Raw genomic sequence first — 20,732 nt, 5'->3', positions numbered from 1 at the left:
GTTGTCTGGGTGTATGTGGCAGCAAAGTTGGCATCTGGGTTTACTGCAGGCTCTGGTACCAGTGTCCATGTTAAGTCTGGTGGTTGTATTATTGTGGGTGAGGAGTTGTTTAAGATTGGATGGCTGTCTGTAGGCAATGAAAGGTCTTCCTCCCAGAGCTTGAGAAAGGGAGCTGTCATTGTCCAGGAGAGGCTGTAGATATCTGATGATGCGTTGTACTGTTTTAACTTGGGAGCTGTATGTGATGACTAGTGGTGTTCTGTTATTTTCTTTTTTGGGTCTGTCTTGCAGCAGGTTCTCTCTAGGTATCAGTCTGACTCTGTTGATCTGTTGTTTAACTTCATCAGGTGGATATTTAATTCACAAATTATTTGCGAATACATCAACAACTTTACTGCTTGTATGGAATTATGACATAGGCAAAAAAGAAAGGACAACAGTATTTTGCAGAGCAGATCATGTACAAGTGTTTCTGAGCAGCCATAGTGTGAAAAAATAAAATGCTTAAACAATACTGCCCTCTTGTGCTTAAACACAAACTAAAAATTGTCACAATTCCCTCTAAGCCTTCATTAGAAAAAATTCTTGCCATCCAGTTCCTTGACACCGTTAATAGTTTTTATCACGATCCTTCTGTCCTAAGTTATCTTTTTATGTAAGAAATTAGCTATAATCCCCTGATCATTTTGATTGCCCTTGCCTGCACATTTTCATTCTCCTACATATCCTCCTTGATATGGAGACCACAACTGCACACATTCTTCCAGATGCAGGGGCACTTTAGATTATATCAATTCATTAACTCTGCAATCGTAAAGCTGATCACTTGGGCAGGGTGCGTGAAGGCAGTTCCCCACTCAGTTCCAAACCCCTGCTGAGATCTTGCTAGCAGAGCAAAAGTGGTTACAGTGGTGGTCTTGCACATTTGTTCTTTTAACTCCTGACTGGTTTAAATTTCACCTCTATTTGTGTGGGGGCGAGTCCTCCCCTGAACAACCCTGCATACCAAGATCTCTTTTGGCCTTATAGCGACATAGGCCCAGGAACACTTTCTAGGGGCCACAGGACCAAAACAACTTGGGATGCAATGATCACCTTCCTAATAATCCTTAATTTTTTTAAATTAGTTTTTATTAATGTTTTTTTGTCTCTGTTACAAAGCAAATAGATAAGCAGGGAAAGGCACATCTATTGTCTCCACTTTCAGTTCATTGTCTTTTTCACAGTTTGTTTACGTTTAGTGAGAGACACTTTTGTCATAGACATCTTGCAGTCGTGGGAGGGGGGTGGGGAAGAGATGGGAGTATTGTTCTTTCATTCTATTGCCTATTATTGTTGCAGGAGGGTTGTTTCAGTATACTTAATCATCCTTAATGTGGCATTGGCCTTTGTTACTGCTGGCACACATCAAACTGACTTTTACTATTAAGTTCTTCACCATTATATTTGTCCTTGGTAATTGCAGTTAACTCATATTCCCCCAGTGCATTGGGGGGTGGGGGGTGGTTCACACCAATACCCATCACTTTACACTTTGTTATAATGAATCATTACCGGTATTTGACATTTTGTTTCCCATTCACCCACTTTGATATGCTTTCAGGGCTCTTGACTATCTGCTCGATTTCCAGAGGCAGGGAAGACAAGCAGCAATGCCTCCCTCTCGCTGGCGAGAGAGGAGCGTTCTGGCAGTAGCAAGGAAGCGGTAGGGGGGGGTGCCGCCTCTTGCACTTATGCTGCCACAGGTGGGTGCTTCACACCACCACCTTGGTGGGCTGGCTCTGCACGCAATAAATCACGTTCACTTTAGTAAAGCTTTCCATTTACCTGAGAAGTTGCACATTTTTGTTAGATTACCAAGTTCACACCACCAGACCTGGCAACTTGCTTATGTTTACTTTGCCTGTTAGCCTTAGAACTATTATCTCTTGTCGCTTCTATATAATCATCTCAGTTATTAAGTCACAAAAGTGACTCAGATGTTTATCTGCCCAAAATCTTCTACAGTGAACTCTTGGACCATCTTTGCAACCTCCCTATCTTCCTTCACTCATTCACACCTTTCCTATCCAACTATGTCTGTCTCTGTCCAGTTCCTACTTCAGATGCATTTAAATAAACTTGCATTTCTTAATATAAAAAAGCAACATGACCACCCTTTATTTTCTTGCCTTATTTTATCATCAGCTTGTTCTGCTGCATTCTTCTTTTCTACTTCATTTGGGAAAGACTTTTCCTTTTTTTCAAGAAAGTCTCTTTGCCTTTTACGAGTTCCAAGTTCCTTCCCTCTGCTTGTTGTTAACCATCCTAGCATCCTCTTGAACTTGTTTCCACCTTTCCTAATCTGTGGGGGAAATTGTATCACTTTCTATTATAGTGCTATTGAATAACCACTAAGAATCTTGAAGATATTTGATGCTCTTGGCTCTCCCTTTCAACTTCCTTTCAGCTATTTGTTTTTAGATATTTCCTCTTTGGAAACTGAATATGACTGGGTTGAACTTTCTGGACATCATTTTCATGCATGCTGCATTTGAAAAGCACAGTGGCCCCTGTTCCTTAGGAAGTTGCTAGCACTTGAGATGGCATGCAGATTCCTTCTCCCCATTGTGCATTAAGTGGATATCCATGTGTACAAGAGTAGTGCTCCTGCAACTTATTGCCAAACAGGAAGGCTCTCGAGATCAGGGTCTAGGACCAATTCCTATTTCTCCACTCCCTGCCACCCCCAAAAATATTATTCCATGACAAACATTTTTGAATAGTTTGTTTTGGAATGGACTATGGAACTAACCTACATGATAGGATAACTTTCTTTTTATCTTTGAATATCTCAGCTGGGCTGCAGCTGGCTGACCGGTCATGAAAGTAAAAAATGAAGAGTTTGCTGAGTAACATAGTGGATGAATTTAGATGTGGCACAAACATGCGTACAGCCCCTAGCTTGATTTGAATGAAGTATACACCCCTTTCAAGATCAACTCTTATTTGGCATTCTGAAAATTATACAGCAAACAAATAATAAATTAGCATGAACCCAGATTTTTTTAAAAAATAATAATAATCTATGCATTAAATGCTAAAGTAATCATATTATAGTACATTTTATACATATAAAAAAATCTGGCTATGGATGCATCTTCAGTTATCTGCTTCCAGTTACGTAAAACTGCAATCCTTTGAAATAAACTCCGTCACTTGGCAAGGGTCACATTTAATAAGAGTTAACTGGTACGTAAATGTGTCAGACATGCTAAAGATTTTTTAACATCTGCTCCAAATAAATACAAAGAAGAACTTAAGTTGGTTATTTTAAGACCATCAAGATACCATTCAGGTGACAAAATTATTAAAATATGTTTCAAACTCAGCAAACATTTCTGTAACACAAATTCAATGTAAAGCCATTGTGGCTGGCCACAACACAAGAGTCTGGCGGCCACATGTGGATGAAAGAATGAGGTCAACTTTCTTCACTTTCAAACATGAAATACTTCTTTTCAAGTTCGGCTGAGAACATCCCTTTCAATATCAGATTATGAGCAGGTGATTTCCAGAAAGCCACTGGCATATATGTTTAATGGTATTTATATTAATTATAATTCACCCTCTCCCTAAGGTCAAGAGATACAACAGAACCTTTAGTCCAATGCAGTGAAGCTCTTATGATGTTCTCAATGCCACCGTATTTTCCTCTCTCATTTTCACATCATCCAATTGTTTTCTTCTTTCCAGTATCAGCTTTTGAACACATTCTGAATATAAACCATGGATGTGCATTACTTTTACTAGATGTGAGAATGGAAGCTGAGACTCTGCTCTGCCTAGAGGCAAGTCAATGAAGAGTGGAGTCCATGCAGTGCCTCTGCAAAGGCTACAGCTGATAACGGACCATATTGGCTAAGACTGATAGGACTTGGGAGTCAACATATGAGCCAACTCCTAGGGGTTTAGGCCCCCCAATAAAATATTAAAGGCCCCCCAGTTGATGAGCATTGCCCTTCAGATTGTGTGCATGCATCATGTCATCAATTATGCAGGACGGAGCTTACCCATTTTTTTGAAGTTGGCACCCCTGGGAGTCAACAACATCTAGAAGGCACTGTGTTCACTACCCTCGTGTTAAAATTGTGGATTAAATCACATAACATAGAAGCTACCTGCTGACAACAACCCTATCTCCCTTGAGAGTTCACAATAAAAAAGTGCTGGCAACCACGTGTGATATGGGACATCCATTTTCAGATCTTTTGACATTTTAGAGTGAGCTTTAAACATGCTTGGGAACCAAATTTGATCAGTGTGATTCTGGAGTGGGGTCAGCCTTTAACATATGTTGCATCTGTGTTTTGTACTGTTTCCCCTCACAGATACAATAGATTACGAGATAACTACCCTTCCCCCCAGCATTGCTGTTATTAAATTTACCTCTTTGGTAGTTACGAGAGATGCAGTCTTGGCTCTACCACATTTTGATGGCTTCTCACCTGCATTACAGTGATGATCTCATTATAGTCTCATATTAGCATGAAAATGCCCTAACTCCAAATAGGCTGATCATATACTCCACATGTGAGAATCGAGCTATACCAACCAACCTATGCATCAGATTCATAGTTCCCTACATTTCAGTCCTATGTTTGTCTACTCAAACCAACTGAGCTTTTCCAGACATGTATAGACCAGCATTTGGCTATTCCTAGAACAAGACATCACATATTAAACAGTGGCTACAGCCAATATTTAAATTAACCAATGAATTATGCAAAGAATGGTTAAATGCCTAAGCAACACTGATGAACTAGAGAAATATGTACACTTCGCAAACCATTTTACCCAAAACTACAAGTGGACTGCTTACCAATATGTGGAGTCAGTCTGAGCCAAACAGTCTGGGGCAGATTGGTGTTTCTGTGACAAGCTACTTATGAATGCTATGGATGAAGTGTATTGTGATTACAGTAATGCCTTTGACAAATTTCCCCATGATATTCTTCCAGAGAAGCTGGTAAAATGTGGGCTGGATAAGGAACTATTAGGTGGATTTGTAGCTGGCTGGCTGACCAAACCCAAAGAGTGCTCATTCATGGTTGTCACCCCGGGAAAAAGTGACAAGTGGGGTGATGCAGGGTTCTGTCCTGGGTCTGTTGTTTTTCCAACATCTTTATAAGCAACTTGGATGAAGGAACTGAGGGGGTGCTCATCAGATTTTCAGATGACACCAGACGGGTAGCTAATGCTGCAGGAGACAGACTTGGGATTTGAGATGATATTAACAGATTGGAGAACTGGGCCCCAACTAATCAAAATGATCAAGTCAGCCCAGTCAGCCTGACATCAATACCAGGAAAGATTCTAGAGCAGATCATTAAGCAAACAGTCTGTGAGCACCTAGAAAGAAACTCTGTGATCACTAAAAGTCAGCATGGGTTCCTGAAAAATAAGTCATGTCAGACTAATCTGATCTCATTTTTTGACAGAATTACAAGTCTGGTAGATGAAGGGAACGCTGTGGATGTAGCCTATCTTGATTTCAGCAAGGCCTTTGACAAGGTGCCCCATGATATTCTTGTAAAGAAGCTGGTAAAATGTGGGCTAGACAATGCTACCATTCAGTGGATTTGTAACTGGCTTACTGACCGAACCCAAAGGGTGCTCATCAATGGCTCCTCCTCATCCTGGAGAGTAGTGACTAGTGGGGTGCCACAGGGTTCTGTCTTGGGCCCAGTCTTGTTCAACATCTTTATCAATGACTTGGATGATGGGCTTGAGGGCATCCTGAGCAAGTTTGCAGATGACACCAAATTGGGAGGGGTGGCTAACACCCCAGAGGACAGGATCACACTTCAGAATGACCTTAACAGATTAGACAACTGGGCCAAAGCAAACAAGATGAATTTTAACAAGGAGAAATGTAAAGTACTACACTTGGGGGAAAAAAATGAAAGGCACAAATACAGGATGGGAGACACCTGGCTTGAGAGCAGTACATGTGAAAAGGATCTAGGAGTCTTGGTAGACTACAAACTTGACATGAGTCAGCAGTGTGATGCAGCAGCTAAAAAAGCCAATGCAATTCTGGGCTGCATCAATAGGAGTATAGCATCTAGATCAAGGGAAGTAATAGTACCACTGTATTCTGCTCTGGTCAGACCTCACCTGGAGTACTGTGTCCAGTTCTGGGCACCACAGTTCAAGAAGGATACTGATAAGCTGGAACGTGTCCAGAAGAGGGCAACCAAAATGGTCAAAGGCCTGGAAACGATGCCTTATGAGGAATGGCTTAGGGAGCTGGGTATGTTTAGCCTGGAGAAGAGAAGGTTAAGGGGTGATATGATAACCATGTTCAAATATATAAAAGGATGTCATATAGAGGAGGGAGAAAGGTTGTTTTCTGCTGCTCCAGAGAAGCGGACACGGAGCAACGGATTCAAACTACAAGAAAGAAAATTCCACCTAAACATTAGGAAGAACTTCCTGACAGTAAGAGCTGTTCGGCAGTGGAATTTGCTGCCAAGGAGTGTGGTGGAGTCTCCTTCTTTGGAGGTCTTTAAGCAGAGGCTTGACGGCCATCTGTCAGGAATGCTTTGATGGTGTTTCCTGCTTGGCAGGGGGTTGGACTGGATGGCCCTTGTGGTCTCTTCCAACTCTATGATTCTATGATTCTATGATTCTATAATAGAATGAAATTAGATGTCAGCCCTACATTTAAGACAGCAAGAAAATGCTGCACAAATGTAACACTTGGATTGCCAGTAGAACATATGAAAAGAATCTAAGGTCTTAGTAAACTACAAGCTTAACATGAGTCAACAGTGTGATGTAGCAGTAAAAAAAAGCTACTGCTATTCTAGGCTGCCTCAACATAAGCATAGTATCCAGATCAAAAGAAGCAATGAATAGTATCATGCTATGCTGCCTTGGTCAGGCCACACCTGGAATACAGTATCCAGTTCTGGGCATCAGAATTTAAGGACATTGACAAGTATCTTCCTTCATTCGAGGTTTTTAAGCAGAGGTTGGATGGCCATCTGCCATGGATGCTTTAGCTGAGATTCATGCATCTCAGGGGGTTGGACTACATGACCCTTAGGGTCCCTTCCAACTCTACAATTATATGATTCTATGAATAATCTACAAGCTTGCAACTCTTGATGTATGCTTTACTTTAGTGACATCAGAACCCTTGGGGCATCCGGCTCCTCTGGCAGTCACAATGGTTAGTTGGCAGGTGTCATTTACTTGAACTAATATGGAAGATTGGTCACAGACGTACCATTATGCAGAACTTTGGAATGAAGAAACTAGGATTTCAGAAGCTTCATTTAAACACAGAATGTGCAAATTTATCCATATCAAGTATGTACAGTTTCTAACTAAACATACAAAAATAAAGAACTTTGATCACTAGGAGTCTTTATTAACAGACAAACCATGTTATCCGGAGTTTTACCTTGAGAAATCAAGAAGTGGAAGACAAAAACCCAGCTTTCTAGGACAGTAGTTCAGGGTTTTGCTTCATTAAAAAAACCCACATACAACCCTGAATTAATAGTTATCAAAAGAAACCTACAGAGATAAATTAAATACCTGGTATACTTATACAGAATTTTCACAGAATTAGAACAAATGGGGGTCATACAAAGCAAACAGGTCACTCCCCAGGAAGAGGAGTAAGTTTAAATAACATCCTAGAGAAGGTAATCCAAATGGGGTAGTATTACTATTTACTTCCATTCTTGATATACAATAATGAAGTGAAATTACTTTTGTTTCCAACAGTGCCAACCTAAACACCACCAACATGAAGGTGCTTTACTTTGAAAAAAAATAAATCAGGAGCTGGGGTGGCTTAAGTGCACCAATTATCTAAGTTATAAATAATTATATCTTAAGGAATTAGGCATCAAACTTTAGCAAAAACACCTTAAATACTAGCACTCTGAGCATTAAAAGTTTTAATGCTTTTTGAATAAAAAAAGCACAAAGCACAGGTTTTACTTAAGTTTTTGCTTGTTTGTAACAAAAATTCACACAAAGAAAAATCTTAGGCTCAAGTGGTCACCTGTATTCTAATGGTCTCAAATTTACAGTATGGAAGCCACATATCTGACAGCGAAGTTTTTTATTGACATATTTATAAATCAGGAAGTGTTTTATCCCCCTTAATTACCGATTAGTTCAAGCTGTGTTTTTCAGAAATTCATAGCACCGCTCATTTTAACAGGTTGTTACTTTGGGTGCCTATTTATCATATATCTGGTCTGTGTTTTTAAATCAGTAACCACTTTTAAGTTGTTTACAATATACAGTATGAGAGGCTAGTCTTTTACTGATATACAGGTTCTTAAAACACCAGGTTGTTCAGATTCATCTGTTCTTTAACACACTAATATAGTAAGACATAGGTAGTGTCTCTCTGCAGCACCATAATACTGTCTAAACAAACAGCTTTTAAGCTGTGTTTTGCCTAATGTTTTATTCGGCCCCCTCCCACCACTTACTATATTTAGCAAAATACCATTGAAGACAAAGGTTTGCCCCTTACAATGAGGCACATTTTGGCATATGTGCTAAATGCTGCTACATAGGCAGGCATGTGCAAGTCATATTATGAAAAGGAGAGCCTCCACATTTAACTTTTTCATAGAAAAATATAAATATATTCCCTGAATTAGAGGAAGAGAAGATTCAACATGTTGCTAGTATCACTAGCAAAAGGAAAGTGGGCTAGATTTTCCTGTCAAGGTTACATTTCACAGTCATCTTCATCATCTGCATATCTTACAGTTCTCCTGCCCCTATTTCTAGTTCTAATTTTGGAACGTCGATTCCCTCTTTTATACTTTGTATAATCCAATTCCTCAGAATCATTCTCTTCATTCACTTTTGGCCGTTTCCTTCTCTCTGGTATTTTGGAAGGTTCAGAAAAGCCATCATTTAAAGTGTCATCTATTGAAATGGCTTTCCTTTTCCTCTTTTTTGTCTTTCTAGTTCTCCTACTGTCAATATTTTTTGAGTCTGTTTGAGATTCTGAAGCAGAAGAATAATTGGAACTGCCATCAGGTTCCGGTTTTGATTTGCTTGAAGTTCCAGGGTTTTTTGACAAAGAACTTCTTTGTTTTCTCTCTCCTTTTCCAGTCTCTGTTGTACTCCTCACATTTTTATCATTAGCTTCTTTTTCCAATTCGGAAACATTATGGTTATCAGGAAGCAGTGGCTGACTTGAATCTATGTGCTCTGCAGATGTGCTACTGGAGGATTCATCTTCAGAAAATTCTACTGTACGTTTTTTCCTTTTAGGAACTTTTTTGCGCACAGGTGTGAGAGCTCGTCTCCTTGGGGTTCTGCTCTGTCTGCTCTTTTGTTCGACCACACTTTCTACTTCAGAGTCCAAATGTTCCTGATCTGGTTCTCTGCTAGATTTTTTAGCTCTGTAAGAGGAGGTCTGAAACTGTTTCTGCTTGAGCTCACATTCCTTTAGTTCCGTTTCGCTTTCAGAGGGTGAAGGTGCATCATCCACTATCATCTTTCTGGCCACAGCAGAGGCATTGCGATGAGGCAATTTTCTGTACCTGCTTTTAGGGTATCTAACTTCGGGACTTGAGAACTCTTCCTTGGCATCACTAATTAGCTTGATTTTGCTTGCAGCCACAGTAGCACAATGGCGTGGGATTTTCTTTCCATTAGGGGGTTTGATATTGTTTGTTTCACTATTCAAATCTGCAGAATTTTTGCAATTCTTCCTGTTCCGGAGTACTACTGGACTTTGCCTTAACACTCGGGTTTCTACAAGAGAAAAGTTTAAAATTTCAAAATACTTTATTCCCAACAAACATGAGTGCATTTAGACAAATGATATACTGAAGTAATAATTCAAAACCAAACTCTATTATATAGGACAACAGTACAACTGTGAAATTTAAGCACGCTTAAAATATTTTTAATGATGAAAGTTCTAAGCAGACTCTTAATGTTATAATCACTTCACACTGCCTAGGGGAAGCAAGTACCCACTAATAATCCCATACACACTTCCCTAGGAGCAAGCAGCATGGAACTCAATGGAACTTACTTCTGAGTAGGCATGCATAAGACTACACTGTTAGCATGGCAGGCATTTCTTTAACTTTCTAATTCCTGATCATTCAGGATGAACTTGCAACACTTATTTCTTATTTTGACCAATAAGGAGACTCTCTTAATCTATTTCAGTACACCAGATCATTTCCATTATTTTCTATAAAGCCCAGTATTTAACCTAGGCATTTTCTTGGTTTGTTTTGCCTTCTCTTCTATAAATACTGTAGGGTTCTACATACCCCAATAGTTTTTATGTTAGACACTGTTTTTATAATGCTGATACTGTTTTGAACAGACTTTATATATTTTAAACACAAGTCATTGCACTTTATTTCCAGCTAGTGCTTTAAGAGGTCCATTTGCTCCCAACAGCAGATAGATCCGTTAGCCTTACCAGTTCCCTTAGGCACTGATTTAGAAATATATTAGTACAAGAAACATTACCTTTTCTAACATCTTCTCTCTTTCGTTTCTTTTTCTTGTGTTGCTCTGTTGTGGCATCACTACTATTGGAGCAGGATTCAATTTCCAAATCAGAAGGACAACTGGAGTCCACTGTGGATTTATATTTGGGCTTTCTTGAAAGTTCCTTGGTTTCTGGCAGAGAGTCTGTTCCATCCTCTCTATGCTCTACATCAGATTTTGCAGTGGCTTTGCTGCGATTTTTGTCTTTTGATTTACTAAAAGAATCTACAGTCTTCCGAAAATCATGCTTCTTCTTAACTTCCTCACTGTATTGGTCTAACTCAGAATCTAGTTCAGATTCATAACTGGTTACAGTACTATGCAAATATATAGAAGGTTTATCAAGACTTCTGCCCTTTGGCATATGGCTTTTGGGGATATTTTCTGAAACTTCCACCCTGGGTTTTATATTAGAGGATTCATCACAAGCAGTTCTATGCTTGGGCCCATGGGGTTTAACATGCCTGTTTCTTCTTAAAGCACTTTCAGAATCTGAACTATTTTCAGACTCACTATCATATCGCTTAGCAGAAACAGCTGACTCAGTCTGACGACACTTTCTCCTGCTATATCTCCTATTTTTTCCTTCAGACTGTTGGTCTCCATCCCCTGAACTGTTTAACTTCCTAGTTGTAGAAGCTGCATTGTGATGGTTCAGCTTTTCATCATTTTCAAAGCCTCTGGTTTCTGAGTTGGAGAGATTTTCCATATCATTTATGTTCCTCAGTTTATAAGCTGCCACAGTAGCACTTTTACGAGGCAATCTTCGGTAACCGTGATGGTTGCTATTTTGTACTTTATATGTTCCCTCTTCTTGAGAATCACTTTCATGCCTCCTTTTCCTGGCAGAGCGTCTGCACCCATTCTCTTGGATGACACATTCTATAAAGGCATACAAAGATTATTAAATAAAAGCAGACCTGGCATGTATAGTAAAATATTAAACATTAACAAAAGCTAGTTTCATTGAAAAAATTGTACATTTACAGACTACTTATTAAAGCTAAGCAGCTAGTACATGCATACATCTGATGGTAAGATATAATCCACCTGTCATTAATCCACATCCACACGAACAAATCAGCCCCATGTTACACTCATTGTTCCACAAACTTTAGTGCTTGAGCTAACAAAGTGTTCTCAAAGGCTTATAAAGAACAGATTTGGGAGAGGAGTTTTCAGGGAGAAATAGAAGTTCTGTTTGTATTAGTAGGATGCCACAACTGGACAGCACCCCAGATATTTGACTTTTAAGAAACAAGTTCTATATCCTCAGTTTAATATTACATAGCATGTACTTCTTCAAAACAAAATTCAGTTAAGCAAGGTCTTTTAAATCAATCATGCCTGGAGGCTTCCGGGTTCAGCGCCAGCGTCGATCGGCGGGGTTTCGTCTCGTCTCCGAGACGGCCCGTCTCTGCTAGGAGTGGGGAGGGCAGCGAGAGCAACGCTGCGCCCCTTAGAACCTCGGGAAGGGCGTCCCGAGGGCAATTTGCTCGGCACAGACCCAATCCGGACTCCCCAACTCTTCGGTTAGCTCTAATAAGAGCTCCGGAGCGAGGAGGGTAGAAGTCGCGGGGGCCATTTTGAGCGGCAACGTTATTCTAGCAGGGAGAAGCTTCAAGCCGAAGGCGGAGAGCGCTGGATTCTTCCGAAAATAAAACGATTGGAAAAGACTGTAAGTAACCTCACGATTTGGATTATAAAACAATTTGGTCTGGGAGAGAGGGGAGAAAAGAGGAAGCCACCCCCCCCCCACGGCAACAAAGAGACAGTAAATAGAAACCCGAAGCCATAAACAGAAGATTTGTAATTCAAAAGGATCCCTCAAAGGCATCAAAGAGAATATCCCCTTTGATGCAGGGTGAAAAGGGGAGAGAGACTGTGGTTTATGACTGCCCTGCAGCAATGAGGTAAAGCCTAAGAAAAACCTTTCTTTCCCTCGGGAGCCGGCAGCCCAGGCAATCCAGTGAGTTGATCAGGATTTATAAGTCAATTTTTACTTCACTTTGTATTTCTGGACTTTGTGGAATTTCTTTTTTGGCTTAAGTGCTTGTGAAATGTGAGTTCGAACTTTATTGTTAACAAGACTTGAAGAATGCAGCCAGCTTGTTAAAATGGAGTCGAGAAAATAAACTGTGATCATATTCCATCCCACGTGATAAGTTTTGACCTTGGCAGGACTGGAATATGTCAACAAAAAAGTGTTCCCCTGAGTTCCAGCGGTCTGTTTTGACCTTAATGTGGGAAACAAGAATAGAGTTATGTCAAGAGGAGACACGACGACAGGAGTTACAGCAGAAATTTCAGGAGGTGATGGCGGAATATGATTTTCTAGGAGATGAAGCTTTTGACACTGAAAAAGAGCAATGTGAGAATGACAATGATGGGGAAGGAAAAGATGAAGATGAGGACTGTGATGATTCAACACAAAATGAAACACACCATGAAAAAAATGATGACTCTACTCTACAAAAAGTTGGATGGAGTGCCCTGCCTTTGAGGGGGGCACGATTGGTATTATTGGAACTCCAGAACGCCCACAGGGAAGAAGGAAAAAATATGCAGAGAAGAGAAGAAATTCAGGGGTCCTGTATGGTGACCTGGATGGCAAGAGACTGTAAACAGGGGGTGGGGTGAAGGGAAAGTGATGTTGTGATTATAAGGATGGATTAACAGGTTTATAACTGGTCTGCTGATTTTGGAATTTGCTGGATTGGGGGGGGTGGAGCCGGTAATCGGGGATGTAAGGTTAAATTGAGAATAGTTATAGTGTTAAAAGTGAATGGATTTTGGAAAATGTGAAAATATGGAGGCTTATAGAGGGAGAAAAAAAAAATTAGGCACGGGAAGAGAAAATGGGAGTTTGAATTTTCAGTGATTTGAATATTAGATGAAAATGTTAACAATTGATTTATAAGTTGTATAAGATACAAAGGTGTATTTTTATAAAGTAAGAAACTGTTGCAGATGATAAAAAAGGGATGAAAACCGGGGAAGGGGGGGAGGGGAAGCCCATAAAATATGGTTTTTCAACTATGAATGCAAGAAAAATTTTTCTGTTTTGTATTGTTTTTTTCTTTTTCTTTTTTTTTCTTCGCCCTTTCTTTTTCCCCTTTTTTTCCTATTTCTATTTTTCTCTTTTTTTGGTATAACAATAGATGGTTGGATGGATGTCCTCCTGCGTACTGCCCTGGTTTGCTGGAGCTCCCTGGTGGCAGGGGGGGGCTTTGGGGTCAGGGGAGGGGGAGGAGGACAGAAATCCAAGCATAAAATGGACCATTTCTGACTGTTCACAAACATGGGATACTTCTGTGGCAGGGGAGGACCCATGTGGGTGGGTAGGAAGGAGGTGGAAAAGGGGTTTAAGTATGTACCGTTTTTTTTGTTTTTTTGTATTTTGTAAAATTAATAAAAAGTATGTTAAAAAATAAAATAAATCAATCATGCCTGCAATAGTTGGTGACTAGGAGGGACCAGGATTGCTATCTTGAGAACTGTTGTGCTGCTTAAATCCCAGATTATGATCTAGATATATTTTATTCATCAAAATTCAAACTCTGCTGAATAATGGATAGTTTCGATTACAGTGGCTACAAGGATAAAGCTTTTTAAATCTGGAATGTGCATTAAATCACATTTTATACATTTAAAATACATCACCTTTCCTGGTGTTTTTCCTTCTTTTTGTTGAGTTGCTGCTATCAGTTCCAGACTCTAAATCAGATGAGCACTTGGAGCTCTCTTTGGGTAGTCTTGACATCTTAGAAGACCCTCTGCTCTCTGAAAAAGTGACACGCTCATCCTCTTTCCCTGACTCCAGTCCATCCGAGTCACTTAATACCTTAGCTTTCCTGATAGGGGTTGATGTTCTTTTACAGGTTTGTTTTTCTAAACCATTGCATTTCTCTGGCTCAGAATCTGCCTCAGAGATATTTCTGTTATTACTTCTGGATGCAGAAGGTAACTGGTAAGAAGCTTTTTGAATGCTCCCATCCTCTGACACAAGGCTTTTGGAATCATCTGAAAATTCAACAGGCGATTTTATTTTTGGAGATGCACAGTAACTAGCTCTTTGTGACTGCTTCTGGCCATTAACGTGACAACCCTTTAGTGTTTTTTGCATGCTATTTTCAGAATCTGAGCTCCCGCTTTCAGATTCACTAGCATGCTTTTTTCGAACAGCAACAGCACCTGAACCAGCTTTGGAGGTTTTCCTTCGGTTAGATTCTTCTACTTCCTTGTCACTTTCAGACTCTATAGAACTTTCCTCAGAGTCATTTAGCAATACTTTTCTGGCTGCAGCAGAAGCATTACGATGAGGCAGTTTTCTGTTCTTGCTTCCAATATCAACACTTTCTGAACTGGATAGCTCCTCTTCTACATCACTCATTAGTCTTAATTTATTTGCTGCTACAGTAGCACTTCTACGTGGAACTTTTCTGTGCCTTCCAGACATGTTACACAAAGTCTCATACAGCTCTTTTGAATTATCCATTTCTCTTTCATATATTCTTTTTCTGGTAGTTCTTTGGCTATTTCCGTTCTCTATATAAGCTAGACACAAAAAGGAGGAGGTTTACTTATGTTGAACATTTTAAAATGTGTACAATTTGCCTATCACTAAGCTCAGAACCATGCAAAGCTCTGGAACAATACACACAGGTCCCGCTTACTGAATGAAATGTGTTCCCTGGAAACTGTTCATTAGGTGAGTATTTGTATAACAAGTACACAATTTCCATTATTTCCTGTAGAAATCGTATTTCTACTGCAGAATCTGTCCACTCTCCTTTCCCACTCCCTCTATGGTTTATTCCTGAAATGACTGCTGCCAATCATCCAAGGAAAGACAAAGTAAAAAGCTGATTTGAGTGAACTCTTCCTGCTTCGTCCAATCTTGCTCCATGCTCCATCTTTGCCTGAAAATGGCTACCACTGACTAGCAAAGCAAGCAAACAAACCAAGTAGTAAGGAAGCAGGCAATTTGGATAAGTGACACTGCGGAGCACGTAAGTTGAGCACATAACAAGTTTGGGGCATATGAGCATGGAGATAGTGGAACCTGCATGTAGTTCATGAAATTGTATAGTGAAAATCTGATCCACTTTAGAAATAGATTTAAAATATCTCCACAATCACTCAAAATACTATAGCAAAAGAGACATCTGAGAGAATCTTGGCACAATTGCATTTTAGTCTAGCATTTCCCTACTCAATATTTAAATACATGCAAATCAAGATAAAAAAAAGCACACATCGTCACAAGTAGGTTTCTGGGCTTCAATTTAATTTTCGAGTGTAACTCAAAATACAAAATTTGCCGTTTAAAGCTAGGTGTGGGGATCAGTTTTCCTCAAATTACACAAACTTGCCCAAACATATGTCACATGTGACATCAGGCATGGGGCAGGTGAATGTGTGACTGCTAAGTCAGGAAGTTAAAGTGTGCCCCCAATTGTTCCTTGGCAAGTAGGGGTTGTTGACAGTGCCAGTCAACTGACTGGTGCCAACAGCATGCCTTTCAAAGCGATGTTTTTCCTCCACAGATGGTCTTTGCAAAGGAAAAGATCTTTTGGCAACACTGTCTGAATCCATACCATGCCTGAAAACAAACCCATCAAGATGGCCCATGGAAGGTTAGGATCTGGGTCAAGGTTACTACAAGGAATTCCTACTGCATGACTTCAAGATTTCAAATCATCTGATGGGGCTTGGCTCTCAGCACTTCCACCATGGAGCTCTTTCCCTAGGCAGACCTGCCAGACTTACTTGCATTTTTAGAAAGCTAGTTAAAGCTCAATATTTTGGATAACCATTTGAGTAGCAACTGTATACTACTGTGCACTATGGCATCTGCAATAACTACCAGGATTATTGCTTTTAATATTATTGTTCTTGATAGTTTACAAACATTGTTTATGTGCTGGTTTTATATTTCTTTTATTTTTGTGGCCATTACCTTGAGGATCTCAATTGGGCCAATCTAAAATAGATTTCAAAGTAAATTCACAACTATATTCTTGGGAATAATGGAAGCAGTGACCCAACTTCTGCAATGAACATTAGCTGAATTACTCTTACCCATTTGCTTTTGCTGATAGACTCTGTTTCTAGTAACTCTGAAATCACTTCTCCTTTTCCTGGATATTCCATTATGTACTACAGGGGATGAGATTTCTGCAGAACTTTCTTTGCTTTCCTCTGAACTACTTGAAGATGAAGCAGTTGTTGAGTGGTCCAGCTCACTTTCTGGAAAGGTAAATAATTGTATGCTAGTAAGACTTCAAAATATATTTCCCCTTTTCTTCAAAGATACATTATTATTATTATTTGTATATAGTCCTTCATTCGAAGATCACAAGGCAGTTTACAACACAAAAATAGAAAATAAGAACACAAAGAAATAACAAACCAATAACCCCACATCCACAAACACATTTTAAAGGCCATAGGGACCCAGGTGGCGCTGTGGGTTAAACCACAGAGTCTAGGGCTTGCTGATCAGAAGGTTGGCGGTTCGAATCCCTGCAACGGGGTGAGCTCCCGTTGCTCGGTCCCAGCTCCTGCCCACCTAGCAGTTCGAAAGCACATCGAAAGTGCAAGTAGATAAATAGGGACCACTCCTGCGGGAAGGTAAACGGCGTTTCTGTGCGCTGCTCTGGTTCACCAGAAGCAGCTTTGTCATGCTGGCCACATGACCGGGAAGCTGTCTGTGGACAAACGCCGGCTCCCTTGGCCTTTAAAGCGAGATGAGCACCGCAACCCCAGAGTCGGACACGACTGGACCTGATGGCCAGGGGCCCCTTTACCTTTAGATTGTTTAATCAAAGTGCCTAGTTATAGAGAAAAGCTTTTGTCTACCATCTAAAGATATGTAATAAAGGTGGTAGATGAGGCCCTCTGGGGAGAGCATTCCACAAATGGGGAGCCACTGCAGAAAAGATCTATTCTCATGTTGCCACCCTCCAGACCTCTCGTGGAGGGGGCACATGAAGAAAGGCCTCAGATGATGATCACAGACTTCAGTTCTAATGTCTAGGAACTGCAGATACAACAATGCGTTCAAACTGTTCCATATTACTCTTGGTATTCTTAAGTCAATCAAATTCTATTTTCCCATTCTCAACATTCTAAAGCAGGGGTGGGCCAACTCCCAAGAGACTGCGATCTACTCACAGAGTTAAAAACTTATCTACCCCCTTTTTGGAGGTTCAGGTCAAAGTCGCTGAGGTTTTTTTTTTCAGGGAGGAGGTAAAATGTTGAGGGTTTTTTAGGGGAGCCATAGTTGTTCAGCTTCTTTGAGGGGAGCAAATGATCTTCCAGTGATCTACTGCAGACGTCCAGTGATCTACCGGTAAATAACGATCTACCTGTTGGACATGCCTGTTCTAAAGCAGCTCCCATCTGCTCAGCAAACATGGCCAAAAGCTTGTGTCAAAAGTACATTAAGAAATAAAGCAGAAGTATACATTTAAGAACTGTGAAGCTCCACTTCCACTTTACAGTTCACAAAAAGAAGTTCAATATACCAAAGGTAAGAATACCTGGAAAATGACGACAGAATTTTGTATGGTCTGATTACCTTAAAATCATTAAGATTATGTCTGCTTGAGTTGAGAGCAAATTTAAACCGCAAGACAAAGGGTGTATTTACAATTAGAGAGAAAAGTTTATTTTAACCATTTCCCCACAAACTGATCACTCACCTGATGACAATGCAGAACTGTGTGCTACAGCTGTGCTTCTTGTTCGTGCATTTTTCCCAAACGATGAGGTTGAATCAGAAGATATGCCGGCAACACTGCGGCTGGAGTTGCCAGCATACATTTTATGGCTTGTAACACAGGACTTTCTGCTTGAGGTATTTTGGTTAGAAGAATCTTCTGGCTCAGACTGAATTTTACCCTGAGATTTACACTGCTTCTGCTTTGCATTTCTTGACAAACAGGAGGAAAATAATATGCAGTCTATAAATATGGTCGCATTTTATAAAATTAATTTTTATTTCAGTGGTACTTTCCCACTCGTTAAGATGCTTCTAAGATTGTATTAATTTTAATATGCAACACAATCATTGCAAAGTACTTGAGCTGAAAGCCTGACCTATAACATAGCAATGTACATGTTCCTTTTATCATATTTAAACCTTTTAACCAGTTATAGCAGCACTGCTCTTTTGTCATATATATTTTTAAGTTTTAAATTCTTTTTATTCTGTTGGCATTTTATATTATTTTAATATGAAATTACCTTGAAAGCTCATTTTAACAGAAATGTCCTTCAACATAGTAGTATGTCCCTCAACATACGGTATCAAACATGTGAGAAGCACTATACACCAGAATCCAGAGCAGATTTTGAGAGTATTCAGGGGAGAGGGGGAGGCGGAGGTCAACTCCCATTGCACAATCTTTGAAAGTATTCAAAACCACACTGAAACTATGCTCCTTCCATCAGTCAAAAACCTCAAGTTAATCAGATGAACTGATTTACATTGTTTATCTTGCAGCACAAACCTATGCCTGTTTACTTCTCCTCTAAGGTAAGGGTGCATCACAGGACTGCAATCTTCGCATCTCAATCACATCCTCAAATAGCTGGCCTCAGGAATGCTCTACGAAGTATCATTATTCATTTTGCCAATGAAGAATATGCTCAGATTTAAGAAGATTTACCTGAGTGTTTTGGTAGATTGCTGTAATTTACTTCGACTTTGAAGCTTCCTATTGTGCCTCTGACTTCTCCGCAATCTTTCATTGTATTTTTGTCCAGTTCTAAAGTCAGAGATAATTCTACTCATTTTTTCCTCAAGCAGTGCAGATAATCTCAATGTCATACTATATATCTAGATTGCAAAAGAAATAGGTTAATTTTTAATTTTTTAAAAAAAGTTTAAGCCATTTGCATTTGGTGATCGATCCAATTGTAAAATTTTATTACTTTAAGAGTTTATAAACTGCTTAATATAAAATATTCAAGCAGTGAACATAAATTATAAGAGATTTATGAACTAACTGTACTTTCTACTACATACAACACAGGACCATCGCTTGGACTACTGCAATACGCTCTATGTGGGGCTACCTTTGAAGGTGACCCGGAAACTACAACTAATCCAGAATGCGGCAGCTAGACTGGTGACTGGGAACGGCCACCAAGACCACATAACGCCGGTCCTAAGAGACCTACATTGGCTCCCAGTACGTTTCTGAGCACAATTCAAAGTGTTGGTGCTGACCTTTAAAGCCCTAAACTGCCTCGGTCCAGTATACCTGAAGCAGCGTCTCCACCCACATCATTCTGCCTGGACACTGAGGTCAAGTGCCAAGGGCCTTCTGGCGGTTCCCTCACTACAAGAAGCCAAGTTACAGGGAACCAGGCAGAGGGCCTCCTCAGTACAGTGGAACCTCGGTTTATGAACACCTCGGTTTATGAATTTTCGGTTTATGAACGCCGTGGACCCATCTGGAACGGATTAATTCATTTTCCATTACTTTCAATGGGAAAGATTGCTTCAGTTTATGAACGCTTCAGTTTATGAACAGACTTCCGGAACCAATTACACCCATGCTTCAGTTTATGAACGCTTCAGTTTAAGTACTCTGCGGACCCGTCTGGAACGGATTAATCCACTTTCCATTACTTTCAATGGGAAAGTTTGCTTCAGTTTATGAACACTTACTCCGCGGACCATCTGGAACGGATTAATTCACTTTCCATTACTTTCAATGGGAAAGTTCGCTTCAGTTTATGAACGCTTCAGTTTATGAACAGACTTCCGGAACCAATTGTGTTCATAAACCGAGGTACCACTGTAGTGGCACCCGCCCTGTGGAACGCCCTCCCACCAGATGTCATAAAGAAAAACAACTACCAGACTTTCAGAAGACATCTGAAGGCAGCCCTATTTAGGGAAGCTTGTAATGTTTAATAGATTATTGCGTTTTAATGTTCTGTTCTGTTGGAAGCCGCCCAGAGTGGCTGGGGAAACTCAGCTAGACGGGCGGGGTATAAATTGGGGTATAAATAAATTATTATTATTATTATTATTATTATTATTATTATTATTACTATTATTATTATTAGAGTGCAGCCTTTAATTCAGGGACAGGATTTGCAATTATATAACATATGATAGGGTGATCAGTTTCTGTTTGGACACTTGCTTTCTTCCTTTCTCC

At 40.0% G+C, this 20,732-nt stretch overlaps 1 protein-coding gene across 2 annotated transcripts in view; it reads right to left on the bottom strand.

Annotated features, from left to right (window-relative positions):
* Positions 1 to 7,320: 7,320 nt before the first annotated feature.
* The window catches only part of BRWD1 (bromodomain and WD repeat domain containing 1), a 52,273-nt gene continuing 38,861 nt past the window's right edge, over positions 7,321 to 20,732 (bottom strand). For both annotated transcript variants that reach the window (XM_035114784.3, XM_035114785.2), the window contains exons 37-42: positions 19,227 to 19,396; positions 18,258 to 18,487; positions 16,633 to 16,800; positions 14,212 to 15,105; positions 10,528 to 11,430; positions 7,321 to 9,789 (exon numbers count right to left, since the gene is read on the bottom strand). In XM_035114784.3, coding sequence (XP_034970675.2) covers positions 8,750 to 9,789; positions 10,528 to 11,430; positions 14,212 to 15,105; positions 16,633 to 16,800; positions 18,258 to 18,487; positions 19,227 to 19,396 — 3,405 coding nt within the window. In that variant the 3' untranslated portion in view covers positions 7,321 to 8,749. The remainder of the gene's footprint in view (positions 9,790 to 10,527; positions 11,431 to 14,211; positions 15,106 to 16,632; positions 16,801 to 18,257; positions 18,488 to 19,226; positions 19,397 to 20,732) is intronic.

Source organism: Zootoca vivipara, chromosome 4 (assembly GCF_965207765.1).
Source record: "Zootoca vivipara chromosome 4, rZooViv2.hap1.1, whole genome shotgun sequence".
In the NCBI taxonomy this organism is placed as follows: Eukaryota; Metazoa; Chordata; class Lepidosauria; order Squamata; family Lacertidae; genus Zootoca; species Zootoca vivipara.
Note: the sequence above shows the minus strand (reverse complement) of the source record. Positions and strands in the feature narration are given on the sequence as shown.